The following is a 17379-nucleotide window of genomic DNA, read 5'->3' as shown; positions in this document are numbered from 1 at the left end:
GGCAGGGAGGAGGCAGTGCCTGGTTCCCCTGCATTCTGCACTGGCAGTTGTCAGTGAGCTGTCTCCTCTAAGGGGTTCTGCTGCTGGCTGCAGGTACCAGACCTGGCCTTGAAAGCCAAAGCTGCTCCCTGTCCTAAAACCATTCTCCCACTGGCTTTCTTTCCTGGGGAAAGGAGTGTGGTTTTGTGCAGGATGGGAAAGGGCATAAGGGAGAGGAGGAGCAGGAATAAACAAGCTTGTTTCTTGCCAGCTTTTCAGATTTCTTGTTCAAGCAGGGCTTGGGGGGAACATAAATGAATAAAGGATATTGTACATATAACTCCCTAGATATTTCATGAGCTCTCATGGTTAGATATCAGTGTTGCCTAACACAACCCTATTTAGAGGTGATGAAAGTTCTCTAATAGATCAGATCTCTGATTGTACACAGAGTGCTGATAATTTTTGTTAGCAAATCTTCTGTGGTGTCCCACAGAATTGCTTTGCTTGTCCTTTTAGGGGAATATATTGCTCTCTGATAAAGCACAGATACCATGGTCTTGTTTCCAGTTCAGCACTTGTTGCTATGCTGCTGCTCTGCTCAACTGCAGACCCATGAAATGATGGACAGATCCCTCCCTTGAACGAGAGGGGGCCCAAGAAAAAACCTTGCTGACAGAGAAATGCCAAAACCTCATCTTACTGAAACAGCTAAATGAACATATTTGGATGCTATTAATTCCACTCTGTTAGTCAGAAGGACTCATCCAGTCCTTTTCCAAATCTAGTGCAGAGATTGTTAACAATCCCAGGCAAAGATTCTTTCATCCAAAATGCTATGCCACTGGGAGATGTCTGTCCTCTGGCTCCCAAGAACTCCTTGCAGTCCTCAGGCATTGAAATGGAGAGGGTGAGGAGGGAAGACAGAGCCAGCCTTCTCTTGGTTGGACAAGTATTTGGTTTTTTGAGGCAGAGAATTTTAACTCTGAAGATGGTTCTTTCCAGTGAAGAAATCACTATAGCAAGTTTGTTTCTTGGCAGCTCTCAAGAACCTTCTTATGTTTATTTTCTTTCCTTAAATAATAATATAACCATTTACTTCTGGAACAGAGATGTCGTTATTGGTCCTGTTTGCTCTCCTATCAGTTTTACTACATTGCTGGCACTTCTATGCAAACACTTCAGCTGCTTTTCTGACATTTTCTGTTTCTCTCTGAAGGAGATAGCTCAAACTCTATTTCTATCCTTATCCTGCATCTCTATTGCAAGCTGTGAGTCCTTTCTGTGTTGTCATCACTTTAGCTGATTAACCCCCTTGAATCCCAAGGCAAGCATCTTAAGTCTTTTTTTTCCAGCTGTGGTTTGAGACCTTTTTTAAGCAAACCACTGCAAATACTACTTTGGCATTAACCTGTTTGAGTGGAAATGCTGACCTTCACATTTATAAGGCACTGATGAAGATGGGGATTAGGTCAAGGATAAAACCCTCTTAATGATGAGGACAGTGATTTGAGGCTCTGGATACCATTTGCATTTCATACTTTCTCCTACATTTCCAGTTGGGGTTTCCATCTTAGGTCTCTCTGTTTTGTCAAGCATCTTTAAAAGGGTATGAATGCTGTGCCACATTTTTGGAAGGGATAATAGGATAAGGGTATTGTACACTCACTACAGGGGATCACAGGAATGAACTAAACCTGAAGTCACTACTGGGGCTTGTTCTGAAGGGAATTGATTGGCCAGGGAGCACACTGCATTCCTGCAAAGCTTGTTCAGCTCTTTGTTCAGTAGATGTAACAAAGGTTTCAAATAAAGGTGATAATCTCCTGCTGCTTCAAGGTTTTTCAGGGATCACTGTGTAATTCTCTACAATGTTACAGGGAGTATTATAAAACCACTATCCTATTTGTATTTATGCAGAATATTTTTTGGACATAGCTGCCTTCTCCAGAGTAGTAGAGAAATTTTCTATCAGCTCCTCTATTTGTCCCAGAGCTTCGCCCAGCTTTCCCTGTGCTGGGCATGTGACTGAAGGGGCTGACAGCCAGGTTTATATTTAGCACTGCACAAGTCAGCCTCCTTTCATGCCTTAATTGCTGTAGTAACAGGAAACCACTTGTGAGTTATAACAAATGATGCAGAATTTTTCTTTACTGTCAACTCAGGAATTGTTGTTTCCCCATCTGGAATATTAAGGGAACCCAACTGAAGATCAATGGGACAAGTTTTTTCAATTTTGCTCGATTGCAGTTTTGGTGAAAACACTGAGGAAGAGCAGAGGAAGAAAAAAGGATGATAAGGAGTTGCCTTATGATCTTATTCCATGAATGAACTCATACATCAGAGTCAGAAATTGCTTTTGAGGATCCACCTCTGAACAAAGCAATAACACATCTCATTTTTAAGCTCCAATCCAGAATTTTGGTTGCATAGATCCTCTCATGAACTTATGTGCAAAGGAGTGCCTCTTTTTAGTAGATAGTGCCTCTTTTTGCTCTGATTTCTTGTTCTGTGTAAGTGATGTTTTTGTTGTTTCAGTGATGTGTATCTGAATGATTACCTGAAATTATCTGGACAGGCTTTGTGGAGGAAACAAATTGGTAAATTCAAGACAAAACCCTCTGTAACTTCTAGATTACATGCCTTTGGAACCTAAAGTGATGTTATAATAGATCTAGATTATTAATATTTATTGTATTCTTCTTCTTGATACCCATTGGTTAATAATTAATTTAAGCAATTCAGTCACTATTTAAAAATCTATAAAACACTGCTCATATTTTTGCCTCAGATATGGCAATAGTCAGCAGAAGTATTTTCTAGGGTAGCTCTGGCAGTAGTACCTGCATTCAGTGTTAGTGTTCCCTGCCTCTGGGTGACAGTAACAGATTCAGCTATAAAATTTTATGGTGGTGTTAGCTGCAATTTGAATAAAACATAATACATGCCTTTAGGCTTGCAAGTTCTCTTGTATGTCAGTTCTTAAAAAATTGATAATTCAGAAACTGGTGATGACAACTTGCTGGGTTTTGATTGGGTTTTTTTTTTTTTTTTTTAATAAGCGCACTCCCATTACCTGTTAGTCAGTGGTTAGTTTGTCAGCTAAGAATAATAGTTCTAAAACTAAATTGCAAGTACTTGTCTACAGTTGGCATAGTGACTTTAACTTGCTGGTTTGGACCAAGTTGTGGATGATGGTATTGTTTATGTTGATGGTTTTATATTTCGCTCCTTCACCCCCATGCTCCCCCCCCCTTCCCCCCATGTTCTAACAATTTTGTAAAATAGAGAAATAGATGGTTGTATACATTTTAAAAATATCAAGAACAGATTTAAGAAGTAGTAAATGTTTTTCTGCTTCCCAGACTTTGCTAATTCAGGGCTCATGACATGTATTGCACTTGAACCTTGGTTTATAACCTCATTTATGGTAATGAATGTCAGTTAGAAAATAGCAATTCCTCACTCCACCATTTCATTTCATTCCCTCTGCAGTAAGATGAATTCTGTGTCTTACTGAGTGCAGGATGAGCTGGTGAATGGCCATCGTGAAATGCAATTCTGGAGTACTTTAGAGTTGTTTTCTTTTTCCTCCAGACATTTAAGCTCTCAATTGTTTGATTCTGGCTGAATTGAGTTCTTTAAAGAGGGTTTTGCAATTTGGATTTTGTTTTCCCTCTGGGAAAATAAACAAAGGACATGTTTCCCTTGCTGTACTCTCTGAATATTTTTATTCTCATTTTTTGCTGAGTCTTAAAAATTCAAATAGTCAGAACAACTTCCTATGAATAAATACCTGTACTGAAATACATTTTGCTATCTAGAGTTTAAAAAAAATTTTTTGAAGAATTTTTTTGGCTCTCAGTGCTTTCATATCTTGGAGAGTTTTAAAGTACGCTATGCTTTAAAAAGGTGGTATTGGAAATGATTCTGTAAAAAGGTTTTTGGCTTTCACGCCAGTTTTTCCTTCTCCATGTCCCAGATTTAGAGCAATCATTGGCCTGTGCAAGTGGAGCTGAGCTGCAGCAGCCCTTTCCTGCAGCAGGCAGTGCTCTGTACCTGGCAGAGGCAGAGCCTCACTTCTCAGGGAAGTTGCCTTTGTGCTGTAGAGCTTTGTTTTGGTGCTCCAGAGGGGACAGCTTTTCCCATGAGCCTGGTCCTGCAGGCGCCCTGTGACAAGGTCCCGAGCCCCCTGCTCTGTGCTGGGGAGTCAGAGGCTCTCTCAGGCTCTGTCCTGGCTCAGGCAGGGAGCGCTGCCCTGGCCAGACCATGAGCAGGGCTCACCAGCACCAGTTACTGAACTTCATCTGGCACACTTCTCCTGTCTCATTAATATGTGTAATCGTAGATTTTTTTTCACAGATTAATTTTTATCTTGATGATGAGGGAAGCTCTAAGCAAGGCACGCTTCCACACAAGTTTACAAGACTCCCTTTTATAAAATAAAGCTCTTGCATGTGCAGTAAGAAGGATGCCATTACTGGCATGAGCTCCCTGTGGCTGATCAGGAGCAGTCTGGTCTCCAGAGCATGGTGCCACCATGCTGTCCCCAGTGACCTCTCTGGCAACTTCTGCCCTGATAGTGTTGAAGGACTGCTTGATAAAATGCCTACTTAGCAGGAATCCCATGCTACTGAAACAGATTATGTCAATGATTAAGTAGTTTTTGTTTATGTTTGATCCCCTGGTATTTCCCTCTAGCTTGCACTAATTTGTCTTTAACCTCAAAGTAGTGTCCCCCAGCCTCCCTTTTTTAGAAACATCCCAAGGTAGCCCTTGATGTATGCTGAGAAGGAGGAGCTGATGTTCTTTTTAGTTATTATAACTTGGAACTCCCATTAGGCCTAGATGTAAGACATTTTTATTTCTTTGTCCTTCTACCAAACACCCTTAATTCTCCTTCTTTTGGTAGTAAGGTTCTGAAATCAAATATTCACTGGGTTTTTTTAGCTTTTTTTAATAGCTGTCTAGCTAGACTGAGTAGAATGCAATTTTGTAGACTGACAGGTGCTATCAAACTCAGTTGTAGTTAAATCTACAGAACTGATGTTCTAGAGCTTTGTAGTATTTTGTGACAAGCTGAATAGTGTTTTGTATTCTGTATTGATACCCAAAATAGATGGAAATTATCTAATCTAACTGGCTGTCATAATCAGGGAAAACTGAAAAGATGCCTTTCTCAGAGGTAGAGTGTTTCCTGGAAATTTCTTTATGTTACAGTTTCTTATCATAAAATCCTTTACATGGAGACATAGATCTAGAAATTTGATGGGCACTGCAGCAGGGGTGGTTTCAGTGGCAGTGCCACAGGAAGCCCAGGAACCACAGTGGTTAGTGTGGGAGCTTCCCACCAGAGCAGAAAGCCATGGAGGGCAGCACTCTGTGACCTCCTGTGCTTGTGTTCAGTGTGGGGTTTTTATTCTCACACTGGCATTCAGCAGGATGGAGCAAATGAGTTTAGGTAAGCCTCATCAGGAATGTGACAGTGTTAACTTAGGTTTCCTGGCCACCCTGAGGGCATCTGGAGCTTTTGGAGTCAGTGGCCTCCGCTAATAATCTCTGTTTCAAGGTGGCTCTGATTTTCCCCAGTGTTTGGAAATTGTCTCTGAGGAAAGCTGCCCAAAGGGCAGTACTGGTGTATATAGACAGTTCTTTCTTTGTCTGTGCTTCTGTAAAAGATCTGCTTAACCTGTGAGAACAGGAGGAGATCCTATGAAAGTGAGTCCCATCCCCAGTCCCATTCACCCTGAACACAAGCTGGAAATTTTGGTCTGATGTTTCCTTGCCATCAATACTCGAGGCTTCAGAAGATTGACTCTCGCAGGGGGCCCCTCTATTTGCCATGTTCCTCTTCCAGCCTGAGCTTTGAATCTGTGGATTCCTTGACATTTTCTAGGGGAGAGCAAAATAATCTTTATTTCTGTAGTGTTTGGGCTATACTTGTCCCATTTCCTTGGTGAGTGCATCTGGTGTTTGTAGAGCTTAGGTAGTGTTTATATTGGGCAGAGGGAGGAAGCACCTCTTCAGTAACTGCTAGGGCTTGAAAGTGTTAGTCCTTCAGTTAGTGAAATTATTTTGGAAGTCATTGTCCTGGTTGGCTAAATACTGGTATTATGATCTAATGTTTTTTTCCTCAAAGGTACTTTAGTGAATATTTCCATTTCTTCCTTGAAATAGCTTTGAGTCTAAGAGTGACTTGGATGCAAGAATACTCACTCCAGTCTGCAGTGCTCAGACATAGGTTCAAATCAATCACACTCTGTGTTTGCAGCTTTGTCTTTCCATGACTTGTCTGCCCAAGTAAAATTTGAATACTTGAGAGCTGTAGTTTCCACTTTGTACCATTTTTAACCTTTGTCTGTGGAAGTTACCTCAGCAGAAGTATGGAAGCAACTTGTCATAATCTCATAATATTGGAAAATATTTGGGGAATGATTTTTTTCTGTTTTAAAAAGGAGGTCTTATACTCCATATCTACATTAAAAAATGCACAAGAGAAACCTAAAAGAGTAGCTAGGTTTTTTCCCTTGCTGCTGTTAAACGAGTAACTTGCTGCTGCATTCTGCACAGCATCTCTGATCACAATTGTGCTGGTTTCCTGTAGAGAAAGTACTCTGTCAGGTTCAGGAGTGATGTCCTGGTCCTTGCAAACTCTCACTGACTTGAGTCCAGGATACCTGAAACATGCACCAAATGACCAAACTTAATCTGCTGTTACCAAAATCAGTGGTTTCCATTTTTGTTTTATTCTTACATTGCTGTGAAAAATACCTTTTGTGAGAATATGAATGGTAGTATTTGTTTTGCAGACTCTTTGGGGAAAAGAAGGTTGTCTGCTGCATGTTTAGAGGACCTCTAAAAAATAACATACAATTGTCTGTAGAAGATTTGATTTTTCTAATTTTGGTGTGGTTTTGTAATTTTCAAATGAAGATGGCTGTTGGGCTGCTTCTGAAGTATGCTGTTACTGTGCATAATCACTTATACTGGTGTAAGTTTGTAATATTCTAAGAGATTTTGGCTTTTAATACCATGTTATCTTTTGTAAAAATAATAAAAATGTAGGTGTGAAGTATTTTTCTTTCTCATTTGATAGCTGTTAAATAACATAACTGCTTTTTTGCCTGCTAGAAATTTGGTAAAGACTTGATAATAAACTGAATCTATGATGAAGCAGCTAACTTTCTCATTTCATTTTGACTTCTCTAGAGAAGTTGGAGGTTGCACCACCATCTCCAGGACAACTGAGACATGGTAAAAGAAGAATGTGTGTTGAATGTGGTTCAGTATTTGTGCAGTCTCTCTTTGAATTGGCTTCATCTTTGTTCCACAAGTGCTGGTCTGTCCTCATCCCTGTTTATGGAGTAAGAGAAAACCAAAGCAAGCACCAACACTCACCCTGCTGCCTTTGTTTCATAACACCTTGGCTGGAGAATGAGCAGCACTCAGTGAAAGTAGGACACAAAGCCCAAATGAGAGCACACTGTTCAAAGCCAGCAGCAAACATTGTTTTTCTAAGCCAAGCAGTGTTGGTGCTGCAGTGCCTTGTGCAGGTTTTGTGTTTTGAAAGGACTGAGAAGTGGTATATAATGGCAAAGAAATTGGAAACAGATTGTGCATTCATGATTCAAATTCTGATTTAGTTTCCAAATTAGTGTATTTTTGTGGTTTTGTCCTCTGCAGTGAGCAAATTTATTTAGGCAAACATTTTCCTTTTCTAATTATCTACTTTTTTTTTTCTAATTTGTCTGTCTCCCTCCTCCTTTGTCCCTGGAGTTCTGTTTACTCCATGAATTCCAAAATTCTGTGCATTTTAACAAGAATTTCAGGTCCCAGTTTAGCTCCAGTACACACATTTTGAAAATATTGGGCATATCTGTGTGCTTGTTTTGTTATTTATGTTTTGCTGAGTTTGTCCTGTGATAGTTTAAAAATAACTGAAACGTTTCATAGGTTTTGTGCTGTAGTCTTTCACCTGTGCAGTTTAGAAAATAGGTGTATTCTCACAAACTAGCTACAGATGACCATTCATGTTCTAGTACCCTAAGCATGAAAGATCTTGAATGTGGCTTCGGTTTTTTTGTGTGGTCATGGATTCATACTGTCTGCAGAAAGGAAACCCAAAAGGTACTGGATACCAGTTTCTTTTCATATGACTGTGGGGTTCAACCACTCTTTTTTCATCCCTCTTCTTAGGTTTGCATCTCTAAGTTTGTAAAATAGAGGAATTATAGTCCAACGTGAAGTGAAAAAAAAAAAAAAACAAACTCCAGCCAAATCCAAACTCTGCTGCATTTTAAATGTTAAAAAATGAAAAAATTCAACTTTCAGCTGTATTGTTGTCATGTAGTCTCTTCTCATGCTGTATTTTGTCTTATGAAGTGAGCACCTTGAAATGCAGCTGGAGGCAATGCTGTGCAAATTCAATCCCACCCCCATCAAAAGCCTACAAGCTAAAACCTGAGAGAGAAAATTAACAAGACAAAAAGGAATGAAACAGTAGCACTCTGCTCATTCTGAGAAATTACTCAGACCAGCATGTTCCAGGCTTCTGCAACAGAAATATTTTCAGAAAGGTTTTAATTTGTTTTATAAGTAAAAAAGAAGAAAATGCATGAAACAAAAGGTGGAGTTTGGTTTCTTAAGCAATGTATTAAAAAGCAGCTACAAGTCTAACTTGCACTGAGGATAGTGCTCATACAAAGTCGAGATACAATTCACAATTGAAATTGTGAGATAATTAACAGTATATGACACCCTAGTGAAACCCACCTGAGCATTTGCAGATTTGGCTGAAGGAGTTTTGACGAGAATTGAAATACTAAATTTTAGGAATGTGTGAAGAAGATGGAGTTTCTTTCTTGCACAGAAATAGTGAGGGACTTGCAGAAAAAAGGGTCTTTATTTCAAGAAGTCTGGTGAGACAGTTTGGTGATTTTCAGTGATACTGCAACATTGCTGTAAGGTCTGTAAATAGTAGCAGAGTTAGTGTAGTTTTAAGTATTTCTCCTATGCACTAATAGGTATAAGTAGTTTCCACCTGAAATTGTAAAAGTATTTGCAAAGTAGATTTTTTAGCTGGTTCTTCACAAGCCCTTAGTAACATTTCTGTGTAGCAAAGGGTTTTACCACACCTGCCAGTAACAAAAAGGTGACCAGGAGGAAAGGAATTTTGTGTATTTTGCCTTTGTTTCTCTTAAAACCAGTATTAGACATTTCAGTTGTTCCTGTGCACTAGTGAACTCTCTTATGAATACTTATTTTTTCTTTGTTACTTATTTCTTTTAGTGTTCTTCCACAATGCATTACCTTTTGTAGGGTTTGGATTTTTGGATAACGCAATTATGATTGCTGCGGTAAGTTCACTGTTTAATTCCTTGAACAAGTGTGTAAGATTCATGTTTTTCAAGAGAACAGAATAGAATGGCCTGTGAAGTCTAGTCTAGAAAGTCCCCCTGCTCAGGACCATCTCAGAGTCTCTAGTCTAACCTCCTGCTCAAAGCAGAGCCAGCTGTAAGATGAGACCATGTTGTTCATGGTTTTATCCTGAGGGACTTGAGAAATCCAAGGGCAGCTTGTCTGAGCAACCTGTTCCAAAGCTCAGCTGTCCTCAGGATGGAAAATGATTTGTTATATCCAACTGGAACATGTCTTGTTTTTAGTTCATGCACATTGTCTCTCATCTTTTGACCATGTTCTGGTGTTTCATAATGTAGACCATGTGGTTTTGTTTCTTCAGCTGAGAACAGAAGGAGCTGTGATACTCTGTTTTATTTGTTTGCTCAGTATTTGTAGAAGTTTTTGTTCAGAGCTCTACATTCAGCTAAAAATTGCAGTGGGGAAGATGCTATGCAGGGATAGGGGTTGCAGGTTTGTCCCCCAGCTGCCTGAGAGAGTACAGATGAAATATTAAAAGACTTTCAGAAGTAGACCCTTGCCTTAGGGGGAATATATGCCAGGAAGATAAGATCTCTGTGATCTAATACAAGAAATATCCATTTATCCTTTCACTTTTAATGTAGACAAGCAATAAGCAATACTTTTGTCAGTTGTATCAATATAATTTATTTTAACTCCAAATCCCTCAAATAATGAGAAAACTCTTTATTTTTCAGGGAACCCAGATAGAATTGTCAATTGGAGTTGTCTTAGGAATTTCAACTATGGCAGGCAAGTATTAAAATTGCAGCACATTTAGACTAATATGGCCCATTCCTATATTTTAAGCTGAAAGTAGCACACAGGGCTGGAAATGGCTCTTCCTCAGTCTTGCAGCTGCATTTCCTAATAAAGAAACAACCTCTGGGTGAAGCTAGGACATATTCCATTTGTAGAAATGGAATTTCAGTTCAAATAGCTTTTGAAGTGCTTGTTGTTGATTTCAGCCTAATAATTAAAATCCTGGGTCAGTTGGGAAAGTATATTTGCATTTCTGTGATGGAACTGCTCTAAGTTCCCCAGGGCCCAGTGTCAGTGTATGTGGATATATGTGTTTGTATGTTGCTGATGGCTTGCAGTGCTAAGGGGAGATCAGTGTTGGTGTCTTTTTACTGCACTTCTTGGTGGCTCCTCTGCCTTTGTGAGATACCACAGGAGGCCAAGCAGCCACCCTGCCCCTGCCCTGGGCCAAACTGATAAGCTCTGCTCAGCAGCTCTGGTGCCTCTGCAGTGTCACAGGGTGCTCATGGATCCACCAGCTGCAGGTGCAGCATTGCTGAAAAGCACGAGGAGGGAGAGCTGAACTGAAAATGTTACAGCAGGGCAAGTTAAAGATTTGGAAATTTGCAGGCCTTGGTTCAATGTGAGACAGTCACAGGGAAGCTTATCTTAGTAAGGTCTGCTGTGAAATCTGTATTTTGTGTGTAACTTTGTTCACCTGTGTACAGTATTTCTTCTTGAATTGACACAGTTCATGGATATATTGACATGTTTATCAAAGCTGCATACCTGAGTGACAGCTCCTTCTATTTCCAGTGCTCCTGTGCCTCTTCAGGCACTGGGTGGCTTTTCTTGGTGTCCAGCATTAGCTGCATGGAGCTGACAATCATGCACAGCTGTTCTTAACTCTGATCTCAAAAGTTATGTTGATTTCCAGGTGTTAGTGCTGCCTTTTTTGTATTTGTCAAGTTTTCGCCATGTAAATTGGGAAAAATAGTTGCACCTCTTACTAATTCTAATCTGCTGCTGTTATTAAATTGTAATAAGGTCAGAATAAAAACTAAAATATAAGGAGCTTAGGTCTAGTCTTTAATTCTATAAAAAATGAGAGTATGCGAAGGTCACTTCAGGGTGGGAGCTGGGTTTGTTTGTAGCTAAAATAATACCTTTTTCTCTTCCCTCTTCCTCCCTCCAGCTGCAGCTTTGGGAAACCTTGTTTCAGATTTAGCTGGACTGGGGTATGTATGAACTTGTGTTAAGAATATTAAGTGCATTCATTGAGATGCAAAGTGGAAAAATAATTTTTTTTGTAATGTAGTATAGTTCTGCCTAATATACCGTCTCAGGTTGTTATCCCCAGATCTGAAGAGATTTCCTTCTCCTCAGCTAGAACAATATCTCTGCAATGTCTTCAGGTTTAGGCATACCTATTTCTGATAAAAACAGATCCAGCTTTTTTTAGTTTTTACAGGAAGTTCCTGTATAACTGCTGGAAGTAAACTTGTTTGTTATGCCTGTTTTTCCCACTTTCACTCTGTTTTGTTTTCTGCAAATTACAAGGCTTGCCACTAACTAGTTTGTGTGTGACCTTTCCTCCAGTAAAGGTTACTTAAAAAGCTCTGTAAAAATGCGTTAACATTCACACCAGTTATGTTGTACTGCATAAGGTTTTTTAGTAATACTGTGTCTTCAATCAGTGAGATAATTAAATTACATTGCAAAATGTGACCTTTAGAAGTCTGAACTCTGTTCCATAACTTTCTCTCAATCACTTTATTGTTATGCTGAAGGAAAAGCTCTTGTCTTTAAGTTCAAGTATTTCAAAACCCTCACTTAGAAGATACTGTGAGATTCAAAATCATTTGTTCTTGTTTTCTTGTTCTTCAGTCTTGCAGGTTATGTGGAAGCTCTGGCTTCCCGGCTGGGTCTGTCAATCCCTGACCTGACACCCAAACAAGCTGACATGTGGCAGACCCGGCTCAGTGCACACTTGGTGAGTATCCTGTGGGCAGCACTGCTGGGGTGGAGCTTTTTGTGTTCAAACCAGCTGATAAGTGCTTTTTGTCATCAAGGAATAAATGGAAAAAGTGACCACCAACTTTGTGCATGTTCCCCAGAGGGTTTAGTCTTGAGCCCATGACAGGGAGAATCAAGAGATGGCAATTTTTTGAGCTTGAGAGGTTTTTTTGTACGCAGCAAGCCCAAGTGACAAGTGACACGGATAGTCTCTGCAATGACTTCGTGTACACTGTGCAGATACCTGGGCTGAGTTCTGGCTGTGGTGATAAGATAATTTACTTGGAAGTTATTACCATTTAGTAGTTCTCTCCTATATATTCTTTGTCAAGTGCTTGCTATTCATATACCTGTGCTGGTTTGTACTAATTTCTAATGTTCTATAATTAGCTTGGATATGAAATCAGCTTTTCTCTGGCCAAACTTTTAACATTTGAGTGGTATTCACTGCTTGTGTTTACAGTTACAGGACACTCACCTTGCAGATGCATTTTCAGGGTGATTGCTTACTTAACATCTAAATATTTGAAGTGGTCCCACTTCAGCAGTGAGCAATGATTAAAGAAACAGATTATCAGAAACTGAGTAAAGAAACAGATACTTCACTTTGTCAGAATGAGCCTTCATTGGGAAAAAATACTTTTGGAGATTTAAGGGAGAAGAAATAGCACTTATTGAGGAAAAGTTATGGTAGAAAAAGTCAGGTTTTAGCAGTGATGGATCAAAGCACAGAGCAGTGAAGAGTTGGCATGCTGTCAGGGGGCTGCCCCATAGTCTAAGAGTCTTCTCAGTAAAAGCTGAGCCTGTGGCAAAACCTGTCATTGCACTCAGTTTGTTTATATTCCTTTTCTGTGAAAAGACTTCTGTGCACTTTTGCCTGTATGGTAGCATTTTGTCTTTTTTACCTGCTGTCTGAAGTTTTTCAACACTATCCACCTACTGCTATTGATGTGGTTTGGAGGCTGCTTGTCTTTATTGCCTCTCCTCTTGACTCATAAATTCAGGTCAACTGAAATGTTTTCCAGTTTTTGTTGGTTTTGCCTTTTGCCTTTGAAAGCCATCATGTTTGCAAGGAGCCACTTATTCCTTTGATGATTTGCAGTGCCAGATACAAGCAGATGCATTTATAATTGCACCTAAAATACGTGTAGGTGTTGTTTGGTGGCTTGTTTTGTTTTTTTTTTTTTCCTTTCCTGGCCATTCTGCTAATCCTTTGAATGTCTGTTTCCTCCCTTTCCACTTGTGCAGCTCTTCATTATCATTGCCCCCCTCCTTCAGAATTGTCTTTTGTCATAGCAAACGCTGTTTCTAACCTTGTCATATCTGTCTCTCTCTCATAGACTGTGTTTCTAGTCTGCATGCTAAGAAAAATGTGATTCCCAGCTGAAAAGTAGGACAAGGGTTGTGTGTCCCTGGTTGTGGTGGTACATGGGAAATGAGTAATAACTGATCAGTGAAAAACTTAATTTTTTCCCCTCTTTCTTTAGGGTAAAGCTATTGGAGTGACCGTTGGCTGCATTTTAGGAATGTTTCCTTTGTTGTTCTTTGGAGAGGAGGAAGAAAAACTGGAAGAAAAATAATAATCTTTTTACAAGACATATACAAATGTAAACTACTGTACCTCAATTATTCAATTATGCTGTCAATATTTAGGAATTAACAGACAGTAAAAAAATGTATAGACTTGGGAACAAAACCTTCAGCATGTCATTTTATGGAAACACTAATTTATTGTGGCCTTGTTGTGTTCAGTACTTCTTTTTATAAGATATCATCTAACTTTTTATTTAATTGTAAATTTTTGAGGTGTTTTCACTTATGGCAAGATGTTTACCACTTTCCCCTTTGAACTTATTCTTTAATGGATTATTACTTCAATAATCCACCATGGATGACAGTATCACTCTTAAGCTGCATATTGGTTGCTTAACAGTTGTAATTGCATGACAGAAATATCACTGGTGTTCATCAGGTCCTTCAATGCAGATTACTAAGAAGGTCAGGGATGAGTAATTTGAAGTCCCTCACTTTGCAAGGAGACTGGTTGCCCCTCACCAGCCATCATTTTGCACTGCCTTAGATTAGATATTTCAGTGATCTTTGACAGTATAGTTTCATTTTTTTCACAATTCTGACTTAAGTGTCTCTGAATTGTCTTCTGATGATCATGTTGATGCTTTGACAAGGTAAGTGTTTCCAGTGTAGGCTCTCTACCAAGTCCATTTTTAAAGTGGTGATTTAAACCTTCTGTACTTCCATATTTGTGCCTCTTTTTTCCCTTTCTAAACAGTGTTTTGTGAATTGAGTTGAAATATCCTTAAATTTGTCTTCCTCTGTTTTGAGTGTGGTATTAAAGAATTCAGACCAACTGTTTCAAAACCACAAACAACTTTTGAAATTGTTCTGCTTAATATAAGGTGTGAATAATTGATTGGGTAGATGAGGCCAGGGAACAGTTCAGGGTATGAATGAATGCTGGCATTGCACGTTTGTTATGAGTGGTTCAGTTGAAATAATAAGTGTACCATCAGTCTGGATTAGAGGACCTGATTTGATGATAATACCTTTGTGTTTAAGATTAGCCTTTGCTACTTTTTTTTTTCCTGAGACAATTAGTTAAAAAAAAAGCAACAAAAATAGGAGAATTGAGGCCTTTTTACTTTTTTTTTTTTTACTTTTATTTTTGTAGTCTCACTTGGCGTATTATAGACCTGACAGTATCATGTAACTGTGCTTTTTTATATGGTTATGAATAAAATGATGACAACTATCGAATATTCATAATATTTCAGGATCTTACTTGCCAATAGCATAATGCTAAACTGCTAATTGTCCCTTAGAGGAGAAGGTTTCTTACTTGTTTGAATACCACTTGGAAAAGCCACTAAAAAGTGACACAGCCAGGGCACTTTGAAAGTTTTGTTGTGGAAATTGCTAGCACTCCTGAAACCTAGAGAGAAAAGTTAAAAAAAAAAGTCAAGTCCTCTGATGATTTTTATTTGCTGTAGGAAAAGTCTTACTGTAACGTGTGTGTTTTACAAAACTCATTGCTTAGCTCCTTGTTATAAATCTGACTTCTCTGTTCTGATTTCTAGACGCCCTTTAACAGCAATACTGAAACTGACTTTAATGAAGGTGACACTTGTATCTGTTTCTTAAAAAGCAGATGTTAAAAGCTTGGAGTGAGTAGTCCTAATAGTATGTGCTGTACTTTGCACATTAAACCAGGAAAATCTGGACCAAGCTGTAAAACTGTATGAAAGCTCAGCCAAGCAGCAAACACAAATGCAGAGGAGGTTCACTTGTGCTTCAAAGATGGAAGCTTTATTAAAATAAAAAATAAAAATCCAAATAACAACAACCTCCCCAACTATAACACAAAAATATCCACCAAAAAACCCCCAACCCACAAAAACAACCCAGAAAGGCAATAATGCACTCTTTCACCAACAGATTGCTGCTGGTTTACAGTACTTCAGTGTTCAGAGGTTTTTTTACTCATCCACACATTTGTCTTCCCTTGAACTTTTAACTTTTCTGCCTCTGCGTGCACTTTTGTTTCTATACAAAGCTGTATGTAGATTTCACGTTTTTCTTAAACTGAAGTACAAGTCAAAGCAATTTTACATAGCTTCTTTTGTTGCTGTTTTTACAATTACTTCAACATTGTTTCCCATTACAGTACTGACATCTTGATTGAAATCTTCCAGCAGTGGCCAAATCTCTGTTCTTTGGCATTGTACCATTGCAACACTGTTTTCATCACTCTGTTACAGCTCATGAAAACAATTGGAAGATTGTGCCAGCTGTCACAGTAGTATTTGTTTCGTAATGGCAATAGGAAAGACTGTGTAATATTGTTAAATAGCTTGTGCATGTAAATTGAGTACCTTTTGTTGCTGTATGTCAAACTATTGTACTGCAACCAGTGCTTTTATTGAGAATCAATGAACTAAAGTATCTTGAAAGAAGTTAATCATGTGTCTTCTTGTTAAACTGTTTAGTTGACCACAAAAATGTGGAGGGCAAGTGACACATGGTAAGAAATATTGGGTATTTTAGTCTGATACCATAATGAAGAAGGTGACTTCTGGGGTTTCAGTATTTGATAAAGGCGAGGAATAACTTGTGATGTGAGAGGATTAGTGGTGCTGTTGGAGGCTCAGAGAAGGAGTTTGTAGGGGCCAAGCTGCCCCCTGAGAACCAGGTAGTTCAGGATCCACACTTATGTGGGCATGGCACTGCTGTGTGTGGAAGAGAAGATCTGTGCCCTGTCTCTCCACAAGGAGAATGGGTTTTTCTGGGGTATATGGATGAAAGTAATCCCTGATGCTCTGATCACACTTACTGAAAACCTGACTGAGAAGACACAGTCCCTTTCACTTTCTGGTATCTTCTCCCTTCCTGATAAAAGGAAAAACAAAACACTGCAGGCTTGTTAAGTGACTTCAGTATTGCTCTATTTTTTTTTATTCTATCCATTTGTCCTGTGTTAACAGGAATTTCTTTTGCCTTGAAGGGCTGGCAGACCCAAAATTGTATTTGAAATACTGTCTTCTATTGTAATTTAAATTATAAATGTATTTTTGACTGTATGTTATCTCTAGGAACAAAGAACGTGCATCTGATAATAGGGTTACCCAAATCTTCTTGCCAGTATTTTCTCATGCGTGTACTTTTACATAAATTATTTGAATTCAGACAACATATTTTGTATTGTCTTTAATTAAATTGTTGAACTTTCTGTAAACTTTTGTACTACAGCAAAGCTGTTCTGTGTTTCTTTATTAGACCAGATGCTGGAGGGGAAATATTAATAATATCCTGTGGGTATTCAGCCTCAGTTATACAAAATGGGAATTTATTATATTTAAGTTATAAGCAAGCGGTCCTTTGTCACTGTCATAGGAAATACCACCATGGAGTGGTACTGCTGTCTCTTCATGCTCAGAAGAGAGAAATTTAAATAATTAAAATATTTGCATGGTAAACTGGTGGTGTTTGTGATTAATATTAATCAGAAGTTCACTTGCACTTGAACTTTTGGAATTAACTGAGGGTTTTTGTTTGTAGCCTAAACCTTTTTGAGCTTTCCTGGATGTTGGAGCTCTTCAGTTGTTTTTTTTTTCTTGTTGGACAGTCCTTTTTTGTTGATGTCTGTGCAAGAAGAAGTGCTGTGAGTAAAACCTCTGTACTGTAAGGATGGTCTCATTCAATTTTGAGAGC

General features: G+C 38.9%; 1 protein-coding gene across 2 annotated transcripts in view; it reads left to right on the top strand.

The window, feature by feature from the left end:
- Positions 1-17144, top strand: part of TMEM65 (transmembrane protein 65) — a 30706-nt gene extending 13562 nt beyond the window's left edge. For both annotated transcript variants that reach the window (XM_063173829.1, XM_063173821.1), the window contains 6 exons: positions 7189-7233; positions 9268-9335; positions 10095-10149; positions 11333-11375; positions 12025-12130; positions 13641-17144. In XM_063173829.1, coding sequence (XP_063029899.1) covers positions 7189-7233; positions 9268-9335; positions 10095-10149; positions 11333-11375; positions 12025-12130; positions 13641-13733 — 410 coding nt within the window. In that variant the 3' untranslated portion in view covers positions 13734-17144. The remainder of the gene's footprint in view (positions 1-7188; positions 7234-9267; positions 9336-10094; positions 10150-11332; positions 11376-12024; positions 12131-13640) is intronic.
- Positions 17145-17379: the final 235 nt, after the last annotated feature.

Source organism: Melospiza melodia, chromosome 1, assembly GCF_035770615.1.
Source record: "Melospiza melodia melodia isolate bMelMel2 chromosome 1, bMelMel2.pri, whole genome shotgun sequence".
Classification (NCBI taxonomy): domain Eukaryota; kingdom Metazoa; phylum Chordata; class Aves; order Passeriformes; family Passerellidae; genus Melospiza; species Melospiza melodia.
The sequence above is the reverse complement of the archived record's forward strand: the minus strand, read 5'-3'. Positions and strand labels throughout refer to the sequence as shown.